The sequence below is a fragment of the Aquarana catesbeiana genome, linkage group LG05 (genome assembly GCF_042186555.1).
Source record: "Aquarana catesbeiana isolate 2022-GZ linkage group LG05, ASM4218655v1, whole genome shotgun sequence".
Taxonomy (NCBI): domain Eukaryota; kingdom Metazoa; phylum Chordata; class Amphibia; order Anura; family Ranidae; genus Aquarana; species Aquarana catesbeiana.
Genome location: NC_133328.1, coordinates 70,107,732 through 70,132,554, shown reverse-complemented (window position 1 = coordinate 70,132,554; position 24,823 = coordinate 70,107,732). Strand labels below are relative to the sequence as shown.

The 24,823-nt window shown below is 42.4% G+C and overlaps 1 protein-coding gene across 1 annotated transcript in view; it reads left to right on the top strand.

The window, feature by feature from the left end:
• The window catches only part of LOC141144317 (integrin beta-1-A), a 58,187-nt gene extending 51,554 nt beyond the window's left edge, over positions 1-6,633 (top strand). Inside the window, exon 16 of the mRNA XM_073629877.1 lies at positions 4,670-6,633. Within this exon, the coding sequence (XP_073485978.1) occupies positions 4,670-4,735 (66 nt within the window). The 3' untranslated portion in view covers positions 4,736-6,633. The remainder of the gene's footprint in view (positions 1-4,669) is intronic.
• The last annotated feature ends 18,190 nt before the right edge of the window (positions 6,634-24,823 follow it).

Sequence of the window (24,823 nt, the reverse complement as noted above, 5' to 3'; positions counted from 1 at the left end):
CTGTCAGGTTGGATGGTAAACGTTGTTGGACAGCCATTTTTAGGTCTCTCCAGAGATGCTCAATTGGGTATAAGTCAGGGCTCTGGCTGGGCCATTCAAGAACAATCACAGAGTTGTTGTGAAGCCACTCCTTCATTATTTTAGCTGTGTGCTTAGGGTCATTGTCTTGTTGGAAGGTAAACATTCAGCCCAGTCTGAGGTCCTGAGCACTCTGGAGAAGGTTTTCGTCCAGAATATCCCTGTACTTATCCGCATTCATCTTTCCCTAGATTGCGACCAGTCGTCCTGTCCCTGCAACTGAAAAACACCCCCACAATATGATGCTGCCACCACCATGCTTCACTGTTGGGACTGTATTGGACAGGTGATGAGCAGTGCCTGGTTTTCTCCACACATACCGCTTAGCATTAAGGCCTAATAGTTCTATCTTGGTCTCATCAGACCGGAGAATCTTATTTCTCACCATCTTGGAGTCCTTCAGGTGTTGTTTTAGCAAACTCCATGCGGGCTTTCATGTGTCTTGCATTGAGGAGAGGCTTCTGTCGGGGCACTTTGCCATAAAGCCCCAACTGGTGGAGGGCTGCAGTGATGGTTGACTTTCTACAACTTTCTCCCATCTCCCAACTGCAGCCACAGCGATCTTTGGGTTCTTATTTACCTCTCTCACCAAGGCTCTTCTCCCCTGATAGCTCAGTTTGGCCGGCCGGCTCTAGGAAGGGTTCTGGTCGTCCTAAACATCTTCCATTTAAGGATTATGGAGGCCACTGTGCTCTTAGGAACCTTAAGTGCAGCAGAAATTTTTTTGTAACCTTGGCCAGATCTGTGCCTTGCCACAATTCTGTCTCTGAGCTCTTCAGACAGATCCTTTGACCTCATGATTCTCATTTGCTCTGACATGCACTGTGAGCTGTAAGGTCTTATATAGACAGGTGTATGGCTTTCCTAATCAAGTCCAATCAGTATAATCAAACATAGCTGGACTCAAATGAAGGTGTAGAACCATCTCAAGGATGATCAGAAGAAATGGACAGCACCTGAGTTAAATATGAGTGTCACAGCAAAGGGTCTGAATACTTGGGACCATGTGATATTTCCGTTTTTTTCTTTTTTAATAAATCTGCATAAATGTCAACAATTCTGTGTTTCTGTCAATATGGGGTGCTGTGTGTACATTAATGAGGGGAAAAAAAAAATATGAACTTAAATGATTTTAGCAAATGGCTGCAATATAACAGAGTGAAACATTTAAGGGAGTCCGAATACTTTCCGTCCCCACTGTGTATGTATGTATTTCTCACAGGTGAGGATGGTTAGCTTTTTAATAGCCATTCAAAACCCTTTGTGTCAACTTGTGTGCATGTTATCAAGCCAAAATCACCAGGGTATGTAAAATTTGATCAGGGTCTTTTGGGTAGTTTGTGTTGTGATTATGATTTAAAATGGGTAAACACAGTTGATTGATAATAAATGGCTTCAGCCAAACACCACGAGTGAAAAAAGTTTTTGTGTTATTCCTGAAAAATGGCCGAGAAGTCATAAATTCTGCCAGGGTATGTAAACTTATGAGCACAACTGAATGTGTGTATATATGTATGTATGTGTGTGTGTGTGTATATATGTATGTATGTATGTATATGTGTGTGTGTATATATATATATATATAATATATATATATATATATATATATATATATATATATAATATATATATTTTTTGGTTTTTTTTTTTTTGTTTTTTCTCTTAATTTTGAAAGAGTAAAACAAGGATGTAAGCATTGCATCTTATTTGAACTTGCTGCTCTAAAAGTTGTACAAGGTGTGTGTTCCCCATCCGATATGATTCAAGCTTCAAATCTGTATTGCATGTGACATGTTGCCCATAGAATTTCAGTACTCTATGGAATACTGATATTTTTTTTTTCCAGAATTCTTTATTTAGAAGACACTGCTGTTTAGCCTGGAGCAGATAAATGACAGTTGGCCTCCAGGCGATCTTCATTGTAGTACCCCTAAGAGCCATATCACACCAGCAGCATTTTAACAGCTACAAACCCTCTTTATTTTTCTCTGTTGATCTGTAGCTGGCTGAAGAGTTGCTTCTGTGTGTAGCTACTGCTGTATGCTGCTATAAAAATGGTTAATGTGCTATGATCACTAGCCACTGCATTGGATAATGTGTGTCTACTGAAACTGGCCATTCTGTATGTAGCTTCAACTGTACATCACGCGGCACCAGAGCTGTACATCTCTGGCGTTGCTATGGCAGGCTTCTTTGAGTGCCTTTTTTTTTTTTTTCCTGTAATAAAAAAAGTTAAGCAGAGCATTTCAGTAGCTGCTATATAGTGCTTTATTTGTAAGCCAGTTGGTAGTTAAACAAACCAGCACCCTCCCAAAACTGCACTTCTGATGGAATTATCTATTGATAAACGTGTGCTATAGCTGATAAGTAGATTATAGCGAACTACCTCTAGACAGACATGCTGAAGACCGGAGGAGATCCAAATCTGTCTTTCTTCCCAGGACATTTGTGTTGAGCTTCTGTAGTTGTCTGTTCCTATACATTGGATTGGCAGTGTAGATAGCTTACAGCTGGGATATTTCTGGTAGCTGCTAGCCTTTCCAGGCCAGAAGTTTCTTTCCACAAAGCTGTCCTGTTAGATGTATTTCAGATTTCACCTTCTTTTCAGTCACTGTCCAGACTTCTGTCAGACTATATGTGTGAACCTTTTCTCTGGATTCCTTTCTCCAGCAAGAGAATCCTATTTACAAGAGTCCTATTAATAATTTCAAGAACCCAAACTATGGACGCAAAGCCGCTCTCTGATTCTCAGTTTGTATTTCCTTTTTTCTTTCCTTTCTGTTTCCTTCACGCATGCTCCTTGTCCTGCCTCTTAACACTGTCATTGTTTGCTGGAAACTGCAGTGTGGAGTGTTCCTGTATACAAGTGAACTGACACGGGTGGTATACATGTGGCTAAATAGTAATTAAACGCTTCAATCCAAACTATTTTAATGTATAAGGTGAGGGGAAAAAAGTGGTTATCCAAATGCTTTTTTTATGCATATTTTCTCCATCTACATATAGATCTGACTTCCCATTAAAAGTGACACTAACAGAGGTTGGGACAAACTATAGGTGGACCATGTCACACTGGTGATTCTGCCATTGGCGACATCTTAACAGTGGCAGGATTGTTGAAATGCAGCTGTCTCTCTTTCTAATAGAAGTTGCTCCCACTTCCGGCTCAGTTCGCCACGGCAAAGTGAGCCAGAAGTTCGCCAGCCTGTTCAGAGCGTAGCACGATTCCAGCTTGCGCAGTAGGAAACTGGCTGTGAAGCCGCAAGGCTTCACTGCTGGTTTTCTATTAGTCAGCACCCAAAAGCCGATACAAGAGTTGGCTCGGGTGAGGACACTGCTGGATGCCTGGACAGGTAAGTGCCCTAATAGTAACTGTCAGCAGCTACAGTATTTGCTGCTGACTTTTTTCATTTTTGTAGGGGGGGTGGGGGGGTGGGAACTCCTCTTTAAGTACCCCTGACAGCATTCTAGTTGAAATAAAAGAATTCATGTACTGAATAGTATTTTATGTATTTACTGCACACTGTATAAAAGCAATATTTCTTCACTATACAATGGTTCTTTAAATATGAACGGTTTGTGGTCAAGATCAGGTTTTTTGCAAAACTCCAAAAATGTCAGCACTTAAAAAAAAATAAATAAATAAAAATGCTGGTTTATGAAGCTGTAAAGTCCAATGATGTGAATGCCGCCTTATTTACTATTTACAGTTTTTACTGAGCACTATGAGTGCAGCTATCGCTATACTTTCAGCACTCTGACAGGACAGATGTGCTCTGCCATATAGCAGCTACTCTGCCCACCCTACCCCTCTGCTGTCCATTAGCAGAATACTTGTATTTTGAAAATTAGTTCACATAATACAAAGCCTTCCATGGCAGGAGAGATGGGGTGGACAGAGCGGCTGCAAACAGCTCTGCAGTTGCTGCATCGGAAACATGCAAGTCCTGTTTCTTGAGTGGCAGAAGTCTAGCTATGCTCCTGGTGCTCAGTAAAAATGTAAATAGTAAATAAAAGATACAAGTCAGCGAGGTGGCATACTCCTTGGACTTAATCCTTTATAAGCCAACAAAGGGTTACCGTCCCTTGAGTTTTAAACAGACGTAAGAGATATTACACTTGAGGAAGGGGTTTGCATTTCATTTAAGAACTGATTTATACTAAAGAAATATATTGCACCTTATCGGAATGAGTTTACTCTAACAGCTCTGCTTCGTGTTTGATTCCTTTTTTCAGTCACAGTGTGGTGAGATGATGCACTGTGTGAACTTTTGTGTCTGGCTTCATTATAACAGTTTTGTATTTATTTTTTTCAGTGGGAATGGTCTGATTATATCAGCTTCCCTGTGTGTGTGTGTGTATATATGTATATATATGTGTGTGTATATGTGTGTGTGTGTATATATATATATATATATATATATGTATATGTGTGTATATATATATATATATATATATATGTATATGTGTGTATATATATATATATATATATATATATATATATATATATATATATATATATATATTTATTATTTTTTACATATTCTAGTAAAACCTTGTCCCTAACGCTTGCCTCTTTCACTCTTTCCAGGGTGAAAACCCCATCTACAAGAGTGCTGTAACGACAGTGGTGAATCCTAAATATGAGGGAAAATGAATGTGATGACTTGTTTATGGTCTGCCAGGCTATTTACAAAGTAGCGTTTTTGTTCTGAACCCACCACCGATATCTGATGGGTGAATCTGCAGCAATTCACTGAAACATTACAGTGTTTGACATACAGATTTTCACAATGTACAGTTTATGTTAAAAAAAAAAAAAAAATCATTCATGTCAGGTTTTCAAAAAAAATGTAACTTGTGCCATTGGACTGTTAAAAAAAAAAACAATTTAGACCGGGTAGAGGTTCATCGTCATGGAAGGTCACATTGTGCCTTTTTGACCTCCTACCTCTGTGCAAGCAGATAATAATTTTTATTTTTTTTTTATTTTTTTTGTTCTTGGGTTGTAATTACAGGGTTTGCCAATGCAAGTATTACACTTCTGCTTCACAGGGAAAATTGGGGTTGGAATATACAGACTAGCCAATATTGATGCGATGCATACCTCAGATTTCAGCATGATCAGCAAGTTTTGGATGGTGTAATGTAGGTTAGATTTTGTAAGATATATAATGGATGAATCTAAGTGCATATGAGAGAGCGAGGAAAACATTTCCTGATTAATGGAAGCCATAAATGGTCCTGGTGCATGCCTCTGTAAATGGTAAATTCTCACTCTGTAGGAATTGCTGCCACAATTTAAGGGCAACAGCACACTTGTGTGGCACTGCAGTTTCCATCTTGCTGTCCTGATAGCTGCATCAAAATAATGGCAAAAGAAAATATGTCGAAGGACAAATAAAAAGCTTGTTGTTGCTGACCAACCTCGGCTTTTATTGCCTGGCTGTCTTGCTGACCCTGGAACAAGCATACAAGGTCACTGACCATAAAGAAGCCAGGGGATGAGCAAGATGGGCAAATTTGCATTTTCAGAAGGTTATGACAGGTTTGTTTTAAAGGACAAGTAAGCTTACAATAAAAGTACATTGGCCTCCCTCCTTAGACCACCTGGCCTATTTTGTATAATAACTCGCTCCCCAGCTTACTTATTTACCAAGGTAGCTGTGACGGGGTCCCAAGCAGTGACTTTATCTACAGTGGTCGACCCCAAACCTTTTCAACACTGGCCACAATTTGTACAATGCCTCAGCTAAGTAAGCCGCTTGGGGAAGGGGGTTATAAAATGAGTTGGCAGGTCTAGGAATGGTGGGTCAACTTAGTTTTATTTAAACTTGTACACTAAACTGTGCATATTTATGTGCTCAGAGGTGTAAATGGTGCTTAAATTTAGGACTTCAATGTCCATGGTGTGGCCTTCATATCCAAGTTGGAAGTACGTCTTGTTTCCACTAAAGATGTGCCAGCCTTTATCACACTACAGGAAGAATGGTTTGGCCTTTACAACCAGTCAGATTATCCCTCTCGCATAAGGGAGAATCTGGTTTCTGGCTTTATTCATTTTAATCCAGAATTCCTAGGGGTAGGGTGATCTATACACAAGATGGATGCACCACTCAATTACTGCAGTCGCTACACAAGTGTGTACATACTTTTTAGTACCCAGCCAAAAATTTCACAGTGCATTATTTGTTTAAAGGCCTTAAGTAATGTCAGAGTATGTTTGTTTTTAAATCGAGTGCTTCCTTGTCTTCCTAATCATTTAGTGTCTTTTTGCATTTCATCAGAATTTCACCTGAAGCTGTAAAATGTACAGACTTGTCCTTTTAGGTTACTTACACTGTGACCATTTTATTATTCAGCCTTGTCACAGCTCAATCAACATTTTGTGCCATATGGTTTCATTGTATTTTAGCCTTGGACCATTTTGCTTTGCCTGTGTTTCATGTTTGTCACAATCTCTTGTTTTTAAGTGCCTTTTTATTTTAGCAGGTGTTCACTTTTTACAAAACTGTTAACTGAAGTTATTTATTAAATAAAACTACTTTAAAACTACTCCTGTCTTTCATTGTTATTTTTTTGGATAAGTTACATAAGCATATTAAGACCATTGGTTGTAAATTTCTTTCCAGTTTCCTTTTGAACTCCTGTAAAGGCCAATGTATAATATGTATTGTAATGATTGTACGTACTGGGCAAGCAACAGGCTATGTGTGTGGCAGCCATGTTCAGAATTCAGCCATTACATTTTATTTGTCCTTGTTTTTTCTGTGTTAAACCAGAGACCTACCTGCAGTGACCTTTCCCCTCCACCTTATCCGATCCTTGAGGGAACAGATGCAGATCTTCTCATGCCTATTAGCCGAATCCACACTTCGGTCTGGAAACCATAATAAAAATGTCTGACTTGCGCGCTTAAGTGACTGGCGTTTTAACAGATACCTACCAGCTCTCCCCCTATCACAAATACCATACAATACACATTCCTAATTGGTTAGAAGCCAAAACTTCACTATATTTCATAACTCATGAAAGCAGAACAGCCTGAAAAAGGACATATTTACCTTCCTCCGGTTAATTTGTAGCATTTTCAGCCCAAATGTCATTGCCCTAGGAGTACCGGGAGCAGAACAACCCCAATTCCTTTCCTAGGCGAACTGGGCATCCGAGACCTAGCATATTTATATCCATTTCAAAGCGAATGTCTTGCTGGACAATAATATGCATGTTAGTAGAGTGTAACCTGTAGGTATTCAGAGATATTACAGAATACTGTACTTGTGATACAGTCATAAAAACAGTGACAACCCAGGGCCACTCCTCAGCCGCTTAATTGGTCAGATGGTCTCTGTCAGCACCCCCTTGATACCAAAGAAAAGTGGACTGCAACCACATTGGACAGCTCTTGTGTACCATCAAAGGAAGAACAGTCAAGTTATGAGAGCCAATATATCACCTTGCTCAATGACTGAAGTCTGCTGAAACTAGGACTTGCTAGTATATTCAGTTTCAACAAATTTTTCATTCTCTGTTGCTTTGTCTCTTTGCTCCCTTTTTTGTAAGTTTTTTGTTTTTTTTTTTTTTTTTTTTTTTTTGTAAATCTTTTATTTGCACCATTTTTTACCTTTTTTCAATTCTTAAACCATATTTTGAAAACTGTCTCTAGTGCCCCAACACAAACGTAAAGAATCCCTGTCTTCTGAAGAGTGCTACTACATGCTAAATCTGACTATACCTGTCTAGGGTGACTGTGTGTGGGTACCAATGTTTACTTTGAAATCCTAATTGTCTTTACTAATCTTGGGAAAGTTTCCTACTTTTCGGTATAATTGTATACTGGAATAGTACATTTTCCATTTTGTCACGTTACAACCAAAAATGTACATAGTGGCATATAATTGTGAAGTGGAAGGAAAATGATAAATGGTTATAATTTTTATTTTTTTACAAATAAATATGTCAAAAGTATGGCGTGCATTTGTATTCAGCCCCCCTAAGTCAATACTTTGTAGAACCACCTTTTGGGGGTTGATTTACTAAAACTGGAGAGTGTGAAACCTGACTCTGTGCAGCACTGCATAGAAACCAATCAGCTTCCAGGTTTTATTGTCAAAGCTTAAAGGAGTTAAAAGCAGAAGGTTTTTATCTAAATGCATTCTATTAGGCCAGATTGTTGGTTGGAAGCTAAACAGTGGGGACCTTGAGTGGAGAGTGTGAACAAGTTTTGCTTTTGACTGCTGGTGATTGCTGTGTTGCATTTTTGGGTTCTTTTTGGGGCATTTCCTTGCAGCTTTTTAACATCTTTTTCTTTCACTTTTTAAACAGCCTTTTTTTTTTTCTTCCTTCAGCCTACTAATTAATGGGAGTGGTTAATTGGTCACAGGTGCTTGAGGCCTATATAACTTTCTGTAGAACTCATTTTGAGCCTGCTCATCTTTGTTTGCTGGAACTTAGACCAAGTGGAACTGGACTAAGTGGTGAGTTAAAAACCAGAGTTGAAAACAGGAGGTTATAACAGGGGTCAAAGTACCTGTGTACTGTGAGTTTGTACCTGTGTATTGTAAGTACATGAGTACTGGGAGTGCACGTGGGCTGTATTGAGTAATAGTGTCAGGTAGTACCTGTGTATTGAGTGTTGTCTGAGTAGTGTGTGTGGATCGTTGGTACTTGTGTATTGTGTGTGCACGTGGGTCTGCGAGTACCGGTGTTATGTCTTGTTGAGTATTAGTGTTAGGAAGCTAATTGTTAGGTAATTTGGACAAGGTATAATTCCCAATCCTCATTAAATTAGTAGGCAAGATGCCCGCAGGGTGTGGAGATGCGACTCTGTGTACATCTTGTGGCATGTATGTGTTCCCTGATCATCCGATCGAGTGCAAATACTGCTGTGCAAAATGTAAGCACTTTGTTTCCCTGGAAGCCCAGGTTCTGAATCTGAGGAAGCAACTGTCAGCACTGAGAAGACCCTCCATACTAAAGGATAGCCGGGAACATACCCGGCAGGTGCCAGCACAGAGGCGGGTGGAGACAAAGAGGTGCAGGCACTTTGAAAGAGTAGATGGGTGACAGGAAGGGTAGAGGGGGAGGTGTCAGGGAGGCCAATCCAGGACTGGAGTATCCCAATAAGTACGCTCCATTGAGTGACATTGGTGAAACCAGTCAGGGACCAGCACTGCTGGAGCTGAGGGACTCAACTAGCTGCCTAGGGAAGAACTCCAGTGAGAGTGGGGGGGGAAGCGAAGGGAAAGGAAAGACAGATTCGGGTGGTAGGGTACTCAATTCTTAGAAGGATAGAGAGGGCACTCTAACAAAGACCTGAAGCACTGAACTGTATGTTGTCTATCGGGCGCTCGGGTTCGGCACATCACGGATTTGGTGGATAGATTACTGGGAGAGGCTGGGGAAAACCCAGCTGTCATGGTGCACGTTGGCACTAATGACAAAGTCAGAGGCAGATGGAGTGTCCTAAAGAACGATTTTAGGGACTTAGGAGCTAAATTGAGGAAAAGGACCTACAAGGTAGTATTCTCAGAAACACTACTGGTACATTGAGCCACACCAGAAAGGCAGAGGGAGAGTAGGGAAGTAAACAAGTGGCTGAGGTGGTGTAGTAAGGAGGGGTTTGGGTTCCTGGAGGACTTGGCTGACATCTCCGTTGGTCACCAGTACTATAGAAGGGACAGACTGCGCCTAAATGAGGAGGGTGCAGATCAGCTGAGAGTAAAGATGGCTAAAAAGTTAGAGGGGTTTTTAAACTAGGCGACGGGGAGGAGGGCCCAGAGGTAGAGATAGTCAGCGCGGAACATATTCCAGAAGGTAGTATTGGGGACATTAGTGGTAGGTTGACTAAAGCATATAAACCCAAGGTAAGTATAGTAACAAGTCCTAGTTGCAATATCGGATAGTATGCGACCGGTCTAAACTATGTGGCATGTTCAATGCCAGGAGCCTGTCGGACAAAATGGGTGAACTACAGATACTGTTGTACGAGGAGGATTTGGATTCTGTGGCAATTTCAGAGACCTAGTTCAGTAGCTCTCATGATTGGCTGGCAACCATTTAAGGGTATACCCTTTATTGCAGGCATAGAGAGGGTAAAAAAGGGGGAGGGGGTATGCCTATATATCAAGAATAATGTACAAGTGAATGTGAGAGATGACATCACGAAGGGAGCTATGGAGGAGGTGGAATCCTTATGGGTAGAGTTCCAAAGGGATGAAGCTAAGGGGAAAATAATACTGGGAGTATGCTATAGGCCCCTTAACCTGAGGGAGGAGGGGGGAGACGAATCTCCTATCACAATTTGGATTAGCAGCAAGGATGGGAAGTGTTATCATAATGGGGGATTTTAATTATCCAGACATAGACTGGGTGGAGGGAACCACGCATTCGTCTAAGGCTCGACAGTTCCTAAATGTCTTGCGGGACAATTTCATGGTTCAGATGGTAGACACACCAACTAGAAATAAAGCATTACTGGATCTACCAACAATACAGACCTGATCTCGGTTGTGGAAATACAGGTCAATTTAGGAAACAGCGATCACAGGTCAATTGGCTTCTATATAAATCACACAAATAGGAAACATAAGGGGAATACATAGACACTGAATTTCAAAAGAACCAACTTCCCTAAACTATGAACCTTGCTAGAAGGCATAAATTGGGATAAAATCTTAGGAACAAAGAACACGGAGGAGAGATGGGTTTGCTTTAAGAGCATATTAAATAAGGGCATTAGCCAATGCATCCCATTGGGTAATTTAAAAGAGCGAACAAAAGTCCTAGATGGCTTAAAGAGGTATTGCCACAGGGGTTTAACTGAAAGTTATTGAAATTACGAGTACCATCATCCTAAAGTAATGAAGCTAGAGGGGAATGGGAAGAATATAACAAGGGCTACTCCAAACAAACCCTACCTCCCCATAAGGAAGTATATGGACTATTGCGGTACCCCTTGGAGACATAAGATATAGATAAAATTTCAATTTATTGAATTACGCGGTACCCCTTGGAGACATAAGATATAGATAAAATTTCAATTTATTGAATTACAAATAGTCAAAAATATATATACAGTTTACAAAAATACAACGTGGGAATTGTTGCAACAAAAACATACATTAAAAATGACAGTAAGTAAAGCCAACATGTATGAATGAAGGCACATTGATGTACTAAAGGACGTTTAACCTCAACAGTTTCGCGGCCAATGCCACTTCCTCAGGAGGCGTCCAAATATAGCATCTAGAAGAGTAAACAATTACATACATAAATTACAAAGAAATAATAGTGCACTGTAATGAAGCATAATATTGGAGTGATTATGAATTATATGGACACACTCACCAACAACTGCCCATTCAGGTAGAAACGGCATTTATGAGACGCCCAGATTGTGCGTTCCCCCTAAGGGGCTAGCACGGGGGGGGGGGGGGGGGGGGCGGCTAACAAGACGGGCTGATATAAAAAGATATGCAATAAGTATTGGTTTGGGATATAAAATATACTGAGACGTACACCACCAAAGTGTATGGGAATAGAAAAGAAAGGGGGAAAAAAGGGGGGGGGGGAGATGGGGAAGAGGATGGGAAAAGCAGGAAAAAAGGGGGAAGGGGAAAGAGAAGAAGGAGAGAAGAAAGGGTGGGGAAAGGGAAGGGAAGAAATAGGGGAGGGGAAAAGAGGGCAAGGGAAAAGAGGGGGGGGGGAGGAAGGAAAAGGGAAGAGGAGGAAAAAAGGGGGGGAGGGGCAGCTGGGGGTGGTCAGGGAAGGAAGAAAAGCAGAAGGGAGAAGAAAATGGGAAAGGTTGGGGTGAACAGAAACTACCATCACAATTGCAAGACACCCAGGGGGTGGTGTGGATACAAATAGTTCATACAGTATAATTACCTACTAACCAAGAAAAGAGAGAAATATAATTGTTATTAATGACACCCGGGGATGAACAGTAATACTCAGCAACAGCGTGGGAAGGTCTGAAAAACAAAAGGACAAAAAAAAGGAACCATAAGATGTATAATAATGCCTATGAGCTCCCCTCGATCCGTCCGGGGTGTGCTGCAACAGCGGAGCCCACCACTGGTATTGCCCAGCCATTGACATTACACCATCCACCCGGAGGGATGAGAGGACAAGGCAAGTGTGACTAGTGATCCAGATTGATGATGATGAGCTGAACTTACTTTAACCGTGCTGGTCAATCCAAATCCCAGGTGTCGGCCGTCACAACTCCAATGTAAAAATGTATATAAAAGCAAAGGAGAAGGCCTTCAAAAAATACAAGGTTGAGGGATTATCAGCCTTTAGACTTTGTAAAGAATGCAACAAGAAATGTAAGGGTGCAATTAGGGCGGCTAAAATAGAAAGACACATAGCAGAGGAAAGCAAAAAAAATCCCTAGAAAGTCTTTAAGTATGTAAACCATAAAAAAGAGAGAAAAGACCATATTAGCCCCATATAGAATGAGGAAAGACATCTGATTACAAAGGATGGGGAGATGGCGAAGGTATTGAATTTATTCTTCTCCTCAGTCTTGAACTGCAGTGTTTATCCTCATGACACATCACAGAAAGCACCTCCATGGTTAACAGAGGACAGAATTAAATTTAGACTTGGGAAACGTAACATTAATAAATCACCGGGACCAGATGGCTTGCACCTGAGGGTACTTGGGGAACTTGGTCAAGTAATTGTCAGACCATTGTTCCTAATTTTTACTGACTGTCTACTGACTGGAATGGTACCAGTGGATTGGAAAAAAAACCCAATGTAGCACCAATATTTAAAAAGGGCCCAAAATACATCCCTGGGAATTACAGACCAGTTAGCCTAACATCAATAGTATGCAAGCTCTTGGAGGGGATGATAAGGGACTATATACATGATTTTAGTAATGAGATTGGTATCATTAGCAGTATTCAGCATGGATTCATGAAGAATCAATCGTTCTTGCCAAACCAATCTATTAACCTTCTATGAGGAGGTGAGCTGCCATTTAGATAAAGGAAGGCCCATAGACGTGTATCTGGATTTTGCACAAGCATTTGACACAGTTCCCCATAAACATTTACTGTACAAAGTAAGGTCCGTTGGCATGGACCATAGGGTGAGTACATGGATTGTACACTCCTGCCTTCACACTGCCAAACAGACCTACTTTATCACACTCATTAACACCTTCTCATCCAGTCCACGTCAACTCTTCTCTACCTTCAATACTCTACTCTGTCCTCCACTGCCTCCACCCACCAACACATTCACTGCCCAGGAGATTGCCAATCACTTCAAAACTAAGATTGATACAATTCATGAGGAGATCACCAATGCGCAAAAACCTCCCCCATGCAACACCCCATGTCCACAGATACAATCATTACTTCCCTCATTCAACCCTGTTACTATTACTGAGGTTGCTAAACTTTTATCTAGCACCCATCTAACCACTTGCCCCCTGGATCCTGTTCCCTCGCAAATGCTACGCTCACCCTCTGACTCGATTCTACACTCTCTAACTCACATTTTCAACCTCTCCCTCTCCTGTGGCATCTTCCCAAAGTCTCTAAAACATGCGCTAGTCATCCCCATTCTAAAAAAGCCCTCACTGGATCCCACCAATCTCAACAACTTACGTCCAATCTCCTTACTCTCCTTCTCCTCCAAACTTCTTGAAAGACTGGTCTACATCCGACTAAGCGACCATCTGACCATGAATAAACTTCTAGATCCCCTCCAGTCCGGTTTTCGCCCTCAACACTCCACGGAAACTGCTCTCCTTAAACTCTCAAATGACCTACTAATGGCTAAAGCCAATGGACACTATTCTGTACTACTTCTCCTGGATCTCTCTGCTGCCTTTGACACAGTGGACCACCCCCTCCTCCTCAAAAAACTCCACTCCTTTGGTCTCCGTGACTGTACTCTTCGCTGGTTCTCATCCTACCTATCGCACCGCTCCTTCAGTGTCACTTACAACTCTACTTCCTCCTCTCTTCTTCCTTTTTCCGTTGGGGTCCCCCAAGGTTCTGTTCTTGGACCTCTCCTTTTCTCAATCTACACCACCTCCTTGGGTCAGTTGATTGCCTCCCATGGCTTTCAATATCATCTCTACGCTGATGACACCCAAATCTATCTCTCCACCCCCTAGCTCTCTCCATCTGTCTCCTCACGCATTACCAACTTACTAGCAGACATATCAGCCTGGATGTCACATCACTTCCTCAAACTCAACCTATCCAAAACCGAGCTCATGATATTTCCTCCCTCAGGTGCCACTTCCCCCGATTTCCCTGTCAAGATCAACGGCTCAACTATCAACCCATCTCCCCACGCCAGGGTCCTAGGTGTAATCCTGGACTCTGAACTAACCTTTCGACCCCACATTCTATCACTATCCAAAGCTTGCTGCCTCAATCTCCGCAACATCTCCAAGATACGCCCCTTCCTAACCAATGTCACCACAAAGCTTCTAATCCACTCCCTGGTCATCTCCCGCCTCGACTACTGCAACTCCCTCCTCATTGGTTTACCTCTAAATAGGCTATCCCCACTTCAGTCCATCATGAACGCTGCTGCCAGGCTCATCCACCACACAAACCGCTCAGCGTCTGCTACACCCCTCTGCCAATCCCTCCATTGGCTGCCACTCAGACACCGAATTAAATTCAAGATACTAACTATAACTTACAAAGCCATCCACAACCTGGCCCCCAGCTACATCTCTAACCTAATCACAAAATACCAACCTAATCGTTCTCTTCGCTCCTCCCAAGACCTCCTGCTCTCAAACTCCCTTGTCACCTCATCCCATGCTCGCCTTCAGGACTTCTCCAGAGCCTCCCCCATCCTCTGGAATGCTCTACCCCAATCCGTCTGATTTTCTCCTACTTTATCCACTTTCAGACGATCCCTGAAAACTCATCTCTTCAGAGAAGCCTATCTGCCCCCCACCTAACAACTGTACATTTATCTTCTCAATCAGCACATCACCCACAGTTATTACCTCTTGTATCTTTTGACCTTCCCTCTTAGATTGTAAGCTCTAAGGAGCAGGGCCCTCTGATTCCTACTGTATCAAAGTGTATTGTATTTGTACTGTCTACCCTCAAGTTGTAAAGCGCTACGTAAACTGTTGGCGCTATATAAATCCTGTATAATAATAATAATAATAATTGAAGACTGGCTACAAAGGCGTGTTCAAAGGGAGGTGATAAATGGGGAGTACTCGGAATGGTCAGGGGTGGGTAGTAGGGTCCCCCAGGGTTCTGTGCTGGGACCAATCCTATTTAATTTGTTCATAAATGACCTGGAGGATGGGGTAAACAGTTCAATCTCTGTATTTGGGGACAATACTAAGCTAAGCAGGGCAATAACTTCTCTGCAGGATGTGGAAACCTTGCAGAAAGATCTGAACAAATTAATGGGGTGGGCAACTACATGGTAAATGAGGTTTAATGTAGAAAAATGTAAAATAATGCATTTGGGTGACAAAAAATATGAATGCAATCTATACACTGGGGGGAGAACCTCTGGGGGAATGTAGGATGGAAAAGGACCTGGGGGTCCTAGTAGACTAGTAGTAGGCTCAGCAATGGCATGCAATGCCAAGCTGCTGCTAATAAAGCAAACAGAATATTGGCATGCATTAAAAAGGAGATCAACTCCAGAGATAAAACGATAATTCTCTCACTACAAGACTCTGGTCCAGCCGCACCTAGAGTATGCTGTCCATTTCTGTGCACCAGTCCTCAGGAAGGATGTACTGGAAATGGAGCGAGTACAAAGAAGGGCAACAAAGCTAATAAAGGGTCTGGAGGATGTTAGTTATGAGGGAAGGTTGCGAGCACTGAACTTATTCTCTCTGGAGAACGCTTGAGAGGGGATATGATTTCAATTTACAATTACCGTACTGGTGACCCCACAATAGGGATAAAACTCTTTCGCGGAAGGGAGTTTAACAAGACACGTGGCCACTCATTAAAATTAGAAGAAAAGAGGTTTAATCTTAACCACTTGCCGACCGCCTAACGCAGATATACTGCAACAGAATGGCACGGGCAGGCAAAATCATGTACCTGGTACGTGATCTGCCTCCCGCGGCGGTCGGCTTCATTAGGGGAGCGATACAGGCTGAGGGGGAGGCCACTCATTCGTGGCCACCCCCTCGCGATCGCTCCCCACAAATGAAAATCTTCCTCTGCTGCTGTAATGTAAACAGCGGCAGAGGAAGTGATGTCATCCCTCCTCAAGCCGGTCTTTTCGTTCCGGCGCCGAGGAGAGAAGACATCAAGTAAGTTTGCACTAACACTACACTAACAGTAGAACACGCAGGCACACTTTTCACCCCCCGATCACCCCCCTGTACCCCCTGTCACAGTGACACCAATAGCAGTTTTTTTTTTTTTTACATTGGTGTCAGTTTGTGACAGTTATAAGTGGTAGGGCAGTTAGGGTTAGCCCCCTTTAGGTTTAGGGTACCCCCCTAACCCCTCCTAATAATGTTTTAACCCCTTGATCACCCCCCGTCGCCAGTGTCACTAAGCGATCATTTTTCTGATCGCTGTATTAGTGTCACAGGTGACGCTAGTTAGGGAGGTAAGTATATAGGTTCGCCGTCAGCGTTTTATAGCGACAGGGACCCCCATATACTACCTAATAAAGTTTTAACCCCCTGATTGCCCCCTAGTTAACCCTTTCACCAGTGATCACCATATAAGTGTTTCGGGTGACGCTGGTTAGTTTATTATAGTTTCAGGGCACTCGCCGTTTATTACCTTATAAAGGTTTAACCCCCTAATCGCCCGGCGGTGATATAAGTTAAGTTTTAGGGTCAGATAAGGTCTGCGTCGCCCCAGGCAGTGTCAGGTTAGCGCCAGTACCGCTAACACCCACACACGCAGCATACACCTCCCTTAGTGGTATAGTATCTGAACGGATCAATATCTGATCCGATTAGATCTATACTAGCATTCCCAGCAGTTTAGGGTTCCCAAAAATGCAGTGTTAGCGGGATCAGCCCAGATACCTGCTAGCACCTACATTTTGCCCCTCGCCCCAGCCCAGCCCACCCAAGTGCAGTATCGATCGATCACTGTCACTTACAAAACACTGAACACACATAACTGCAGCGTTCGCAGAGTTAGGCATGATCCCTGCGATCGCTAACAGTTTTTGTTGGTAGCGTTTTGATACAGTCGCTAACAGTCAGGAGCATTTTTGCCTGTGAGTCTCACTAGTGTACCACTAAATTTAGAGCCCAAAATGGCAAATCGAAGATACACTAGTGAAGAGGCCTACATGTTTCTGAGCATGACAGATAGTGAAGAGGAAGTCACTCATCTGTCAGATTCAGGCTCAGAATACGATCCTGTAGACGACAGTGGCTCCATGACAGATAGCTCTGACGACGGAGTTGTGGTCCCTGCCAAGGTCAGGCGTACCATACCCCGAACTTCTTCTTCTGTCCTTGATGTGCAAGAACCGCAGGTCCCTCGTATGGAGCAGAGAAGTACTAGCGCCGCTATTCCTTCTGGTGAACTGGCAAGCACCAGCGGCCTAGTACACCCTGGTCGTACATCCAGCACTGCAGTAACACTTGGTGGCGTGGCGAGTCCCATAAGTGCAGTTCAAGCTAGCAAGGTGGCAAGCACAACACAGGCCCGTCATGCCCATAAAGCCCTTCCTGCTGCATTCGCCACTCCGAATTGGGAACCCACCACAGGTGGAAACAGTTGATTTTACGTCACTGGATTTTTATTCGCTGTTTTTCACAGAAGATCTCTATAGATCTATTGTGGACCAAAGCAATTTGTACGCTGGTCAACACATCGCCACTATTTCCCAGTCCTCCCTTGCCAGAGATTGGAAACCAATTATGGTTTCCAAATTTAAGATATTTCTGGGCCTTTCCCTCCTCATGGGCATAACCAAAAAAAGTGAGTTGGGGTCATATTGGTCCACTGACCCAATTCACCATATGCCCATGTTCTCTGCTTCCATGGCCAGGGCACGATACAAGCAGATTTTGTGGTTCATGCACTTCAACAACTGTCGTCCTTGAGGAGACCCTGGATACGATCGGCTCTACAAAATTCGGCCCCTCGTAAACCACTTCAACCAGCGTTTTGCAGACAAGTTGTCTGCGTTGATGAGTCCCTGATTAAGTTTCTGGCCGCTTGTCATTCAAACAGTACCTTCCCAGCAAGCGTGCCAGATACGGGGTCAAGATGTATAAGCTCTGTGACAGGGCCACAGGCTATACATGTAGTTTTATGGTTTACAAGGACAAAGATAGTCACGTAGAGCCGACAAACTGCCCTGACTACATAGGAAGCGCTGGCAAGATTGTGTGGGACTTTCTGTCACCCTTATTCGGAAAGGGGTACCACTTGTACGTGGACTATTATTACAGGAGCGTGCCACTTTTTAGTCACCTTTTTGATCATCAGATTGAAGCATGTGGCACCGTGCGACCTAATCGCCGGGGCTTTCCCCAGCGGCTTGTAGATTCCCGTCTTAGGCTGGGGGAGAGAGCCTGCTTACAGTGTAATAATTTGCTCGCTATGAAGGGGAGGGATAATAAGAATGTTTTCATTCTTACCTCCCTTCATGCAGACACGATGGTCCAAATTACTACAGCGACTGGTGTTGTGGAGAAACCCCTCTGTGTCCACGAATATAACCTTAACATGGGAGGGGTGGACCTCAACGACCAGTTGTTGGCACCGTACCTAGTTGCCCGTAAGGCCAGGCACTGGTACAAAAAAGTGTCTTTATTTATTTCAATTGGCTTTGCTGAACGCTTATGTGCTATACAGAGCTTCAGGACGGACTGGATCCTTCCTTAATTTCCAGGAAGAGATCGTCAGAGCCCTTCTGTTTCCAGACGGTGCTCCACCTCACCTTTCCCAACCAAATGCAGTAAGCTGGCTGCATGAGAGGCATTTCTTTATGTCCTCCCGAGTACCCCTACCCAACGAGCCCCCCAAAAAAGATGTCGTGTCTGCAGCAAGAGCAGATATAGGCGTGACACCCAGTATTATTGTCCCTCCTGACCTGACAATCCTGGTCTTTGCATTGGTGAATGTTTTGAACGCTACCATACACTAGTTGAGTATTAGCGTAGGGTACAGCACTGCACAGACTAGGACACACTTTCACAGGGTCTCCCAAGATGCCATCGCATTTTGAGAGACCCAAACATGGTACCAGTTACAAAAGTTAAAGTTACAAAAAAAGTGTAAAAAAAACCCCCAAAAAAGTAAAAAAAAAACACAAAAAAAAAAAAAATAGTTGTCGTTTTATTGTTCTCTCTCAATTCTCTCTGTATTGTTCTGCTCTTTTTTACTGTATTCTATTCTGCAATGTTTTATTGTTATTATGTTTTTATCATGTTTGCTTTATAGGTATGCAATTTTTTTATACTTTACTGTTTACTGTGTTTTATTGTTAACCTTTTTTTGTTTTCAGGTACGCTATTCAGCTGCAGAGCGGATTTATTTTTCTTGACAGCAACAGCGTTTGCTCCCACAATACATAAAGCCATGACTCCAGCGCTGCCGGAGGTGATTTCACCACCACAGTTACATACTTCAGCATATATGCCGAAGCGTGGGGGCAGCAGTGGTTGAAGGAGCGATTTGCTCCTACCTTTTGCGGGGGAGGATGCCCCCATGCTTCGGCATATATATACGGTGCATGTATGCCCATCATTAGAAGTGGGTGGATGAAGGGAGGTATTCTAATGGTGGGCATACCCACCGATCAATATCTTTTTTTCGTTCAGCCCACAGGCTGCATGAAAAAAAAGTTTACAATATATGCCCAACAAGGACCAGCAACGTACTGGTATGTAAAAGCAATCCTAGTAACTAATTAGCCTCTAGATTACTTTTACAAGCAGTGGGAGGGAATGCCCCCCCCCCACCGTCTTCCATGTTTTTCTCTGGCTCTCCTGTCCCAACAGGGAACCTGAGAATGCAGCCGGTGATTCAGCCAGCTGACCATAGAGCTGATCAGAGACCAGAATGGCTCCAAACATCTCTATGGCCTAAGAAACCGGAAGCAACGAGCATTTCATGACTTAGATTTCGCCGGATGTAAACAGCGCCATTGGGAAATTGGGAAAGCATTTTATCACACCGATCTTGGTGTGGTCAGATGCTTTGAGGGCAGAGGAGAGATCTAGGATCTAATAGACCCCAATTTTTTCAAAAAAGAGTACCTGTCACTACCTATTGCTAACATAGGGGATATTTACATTCCCTGAGATAACAATAAAAATGATAAAAAAAAAAAAAAAATGAAAGGAACAGTTTAAAAATAAGATAAAAAAAGCAAAAAAAGCACCCCTGTCCCCCCCCTGTCCCCACAAGCATCGGTCTGGCGTCAAATGTAAACAGCAATTGCACCATGCATGTGAGGTATCACTGCGAAGGTCAGATCGAGGCCAGCAATTTTAGCAGTAGACCTCCTCTATAAATCTAAAGTGGTAACCTGTAATGGCTTTTAAAGGCTTTTAAAAATGTATTAAATTTGTCGCCACTGCACGTTTGTGCGCAATTTTAAAACATGTCATGTTTGGTATCCATGTACTCGGCCTAAGATCATCTTTTTTATTTCATCAAACATTTGGGCAATATAGTGAGTTTTAGTGAATTAAAATTTAAAAAAGTGTGTTTTTTCCCCAAAAAATGCGTTTGAAAAATTGCTGCGCAAATACTGTGTAAAAAAAAAAAAATGAAACACCCACCATTTTAATCCGTAGGGCATTTGCTTTAAAAAAATATATAATGTTTGGGGGTTCAAAGTAATTTTCTTGCAAAAAAAAATAATTTTTTCATGTAAACAAAAAGTGTCAGAAAGGGCTTTGTCTTAAGTGGTTAGAAGAGTCGGTGATGTGTGACATAAGCTTCTAAATGTTGTGCATAAAATGCCAGGACAGTTCAACCCCCCCCCCCCAAATGACCCCATTTTGGAAAGTAGACACCCCAAGCTATTTGCTGAGAGGTATGTCGAGTCCATGGAATATTTTATATTGAAGCAGGGTTTGAAACAGGAAAATCTGGATGCCGCACACCGGATAAAGTTGAAAACATCTTCTTTATTGTAAAACTTGGATCATAAAAAACAGGACAATCAGGCGGGTGGTACAGACACAGCTGACGCGTTTCGCGCTCTAATTCGAGTGCTTACTCATATGAGTAAGCACTCGAACTAGAGCGCGAAACGCGTCAGCTGTGTCTGTACCACCCGCCTGATTGTCCTGTATTTTATGATCCAAGTTTTACAATAAAGAAGATGTTTTCAACTTTATCCGGTGTGCGGCATCCTGATTTTCCTGTTTCAAACCCTGCTTCAATTTGCATTTAGCCAGCACCTGGGACTCCTCTCCTCTGAAGGATTCACTAATACACACCTGAAAGCAAGTTCTCCTGAGCGGTGATTTATTTTCTCAATATTTTATATTGTGACACAAGTTGCGGGAAAAAGACAAATTTTTTTTTTTTTGCACAAAGTTGTCACTAAATGATATATTGCTCAAACATGCCATGGCAATATGTGAAATTACACCCCAAAATACATTCTGTTGCTTCTCCTGAGTACGGGGATACACATGTGTGAGACTTTTTGGGAGCCTAGCCACCTACGGGACCCCGAAAACCAAGCACCTCCTTCAGCCTGGTTTCACACATGTGCGGTGCGAATTGAAGCTCAGGTTTCACTGGGGAGATAACAATCTCCTGTTCAACGGATTCATTGCGTTTTTGCTCAGGATTAGAGAGCAGGGAGAGGGGGAGGGAGGGGGGGGGGAGAGGGGGAGGTGTAGTGAGGAGAAAGAGAAAATCCTTGTTCAGAACGCAATGCATCTGCGAATCAGATGCGTTCCCATAGGAGATAATAGGCTTGTAGTTCGCACCGCAATGCCCAAAAAACGCACACGTTTTTTGTGCAATGCGCAGTGCGAATGCAACGCACATATGTGAACCAGATACATTCATATGAATGTATTTTAAAATGTCCTGCGAATTAGATGCGGTGTAAGCCGCATCTAATTCGCATAGGTGTGAACCTGGGCTCAGGCTTTCTAAGGGCGTAAATTTTTGATTTCACTCTTCACTGCCTATCACAGTTTTGGAAGCCATGGAATGCCCAGGTGGCACAAAACCCCCTCAAATGACCCTATTTTGGAAAGTAGACACCCCAAGCTATTTGCTGAGAGGTATAGTGAGTATTTTTCAGACCTCACTTTTTGTCACAAATTTTGGAAAATTGAGAAAAAAAAAATTTTTCTTGTCTTTCTTTATTTTCAAAAACAAATGAGAGCTGCAAAATACTCACCATGCCTCTTAGCAAATAGCTTGGGGTGTCCACTTTCCAAAATGGGGTCATTTGAGGGGGGGGTTGTGCTATCTTGGCATTTTATGGCCTTTGAAACTGTGATAGGTAGTGAGGAGTGAATCAAAAATTTACGCCCTTAGAAATCCTGAAGGCGGTCATTGGTTTTCGGGGCCCTGTATGCAGCTAGGCTCCCAAAACGTCCCACACATGTGGTATCCTAATACTCAGGAGAATCAGCGGAATGTATTTTGGGGTGTAATTCCACATATGCTCATGGCATGTTTGAGCAATATATCATTTAGTGACAACTTTGTGCAAAAAAAAAAAATTGTCACTTTCCCGCAACTTGTGTCAAAATATAAAAGTGTCAAAATATAAAATATTCCATGGACTCAACATGCCTCTCAGCAAATAGCTTGGGGTGTCTACTTTCCAAAATGGGGTAATTTGGGGGGGTTTTGTGCCATCTTGGCATTTTATGGCCTTCAAAACTGTGATAGGTAGTGAGGAGTGAAATCAAAAATTTACGCCCTTAGAAATCCTGAAGGCGGTGCTTGGTTTTGGGGCCCCGTATGCGGCTAGGCTCCCAAAAAGTCCCACACATGTGGTATCCCCATACTCAGGAGAAGCAGCAGAATGTATTCTGGGGTGTAATTCCACATATGCCCATGGCATGTTTGAGCAATATATCATTTAGTGACAACTTTGTGCAAAAAAAAAAAAAAAGTTTGTAATTTGCCCACAACTTGTGTCAAAATATAAAATATTCCATGGACTCAACATGCCTCTCAGCAAATAGCTTGGGGTGTCTACTTTACAAAATGGGGTCATTTGGGGGGGTTTGTGCCATCTTGGCATTTTATGGCCTTCAAAACTGTGATAGGTAGTGAGGAGAGAAATAAAAAATTTACGCCCTTAGGAATCCTGAAGGCGGTGCTTGGTTTTCGGGGCCCCATACGCGGCTAGGCTCCCAAAAAGTCCCACACATGTGGTATCCCCATACTCAGGAGAAGCAGCTAAATGTATTTTGGGGTGCAATTCCACATAAGCCCATGGCCTGTGTGAGCAATGTATCATTTAGTGACAATTTTTGTAAATTTTTTTTTTTGTCATTATTCAATCACTTGGGACAAAAAAAAATAATATTCAATGGCTCAACATGCCTCTCAGCAATTTCCTCGGGGTGTCTACTTTCCAAAATGGGATCATTTGGGGGGGGGGGGGTTGTACTGCCCTGCCATTTTAGCACCTCAAGAAATTACATAGGCAATCATAAACTAAAAGCTGTGTAAATTCCAGAAAATGTACGCTATAACTTTTGCGCAAACCAATAAATATACACTTATTGACATTTTTTTTTACCAAAGACATGTGGCCGAATACATTTTGGCCTAAATGTATGACTAAAATTGAGTTTATTGGATTTTTTTTATAAAAAAAGTAGAAAATATCATTTTTTTTTCAAAATTTTCGGTCTTTTTCCGTTTATAGCGCAAAAAATAAAAACCGCAGAGGTGATCAAATACCATCAAAAGAAAGCTCTATTTCTAGGAAGAAAAGGACGCAAATTTCATTTGGGTACAGCATTGCATGACCGCGCAATTAGCAGTTAAAGCGATGCAGTGCCAAATTGTAAAAAGTGCTCTGGTCAGGAAGGGGGTAAATCCTTTCGGGGCCGAAGTGGTTAAACTACATAGAGTTGTACTTGTAGAGTTGTAATCTTAAACTACATAGTACTGTACGAGTGGCAAGGATGTGTTTTTTTAAAACAAGATTTTACAATCACTTTAATTGAACAAGCTGAAGTTAGAAGCTGATTGACTACCATGCACCAGGCTTTGCACTCTCCAGTTTTATTAAATCAACCCCTATGTGTTTCTATTCCTTTTGAGTGGTATTGATGGTGGAACGCTTGCTTGGGTGATTTTACATCATTTTACATCATTTTGGATTTCATCATATTGGCGATGTAATCCGGAGGAAGTACCTGGAGTGGCCAAAAAGACCCCTTAAAGGGGAAAGCATGTGGTGACCTATAGTAGATCTATGTGTTTAGGTGAGCGAGTAGAGCAGGGGTCTCAAACTGGTGGCCCTCCAGCTGTTGCGGAACTACAAGTCCCATTGTGCCTCTGCCTATGGGAGTCATGCTTGTAAATGTCAGCCTGGCAAAGCCTCATGGTAATTGTAGTTCTGCAACAGCTGGAGGACCGCCAGTTTGAGACCCCTGGCGTAGAGTGATTGGAGGTGGTATTTACTGTAGAGTGGTCACGTTGGTGATTGTGGGACTCTGTATTGATAGTCACGGAATCAGTTTGGAATTTATAAACTGTGCATTACATTTATGAAATTACAGCTGTGGTGGAAACCCTCTCATCTGCACACCTATGGATTTTTGAATTATTCATTTGTG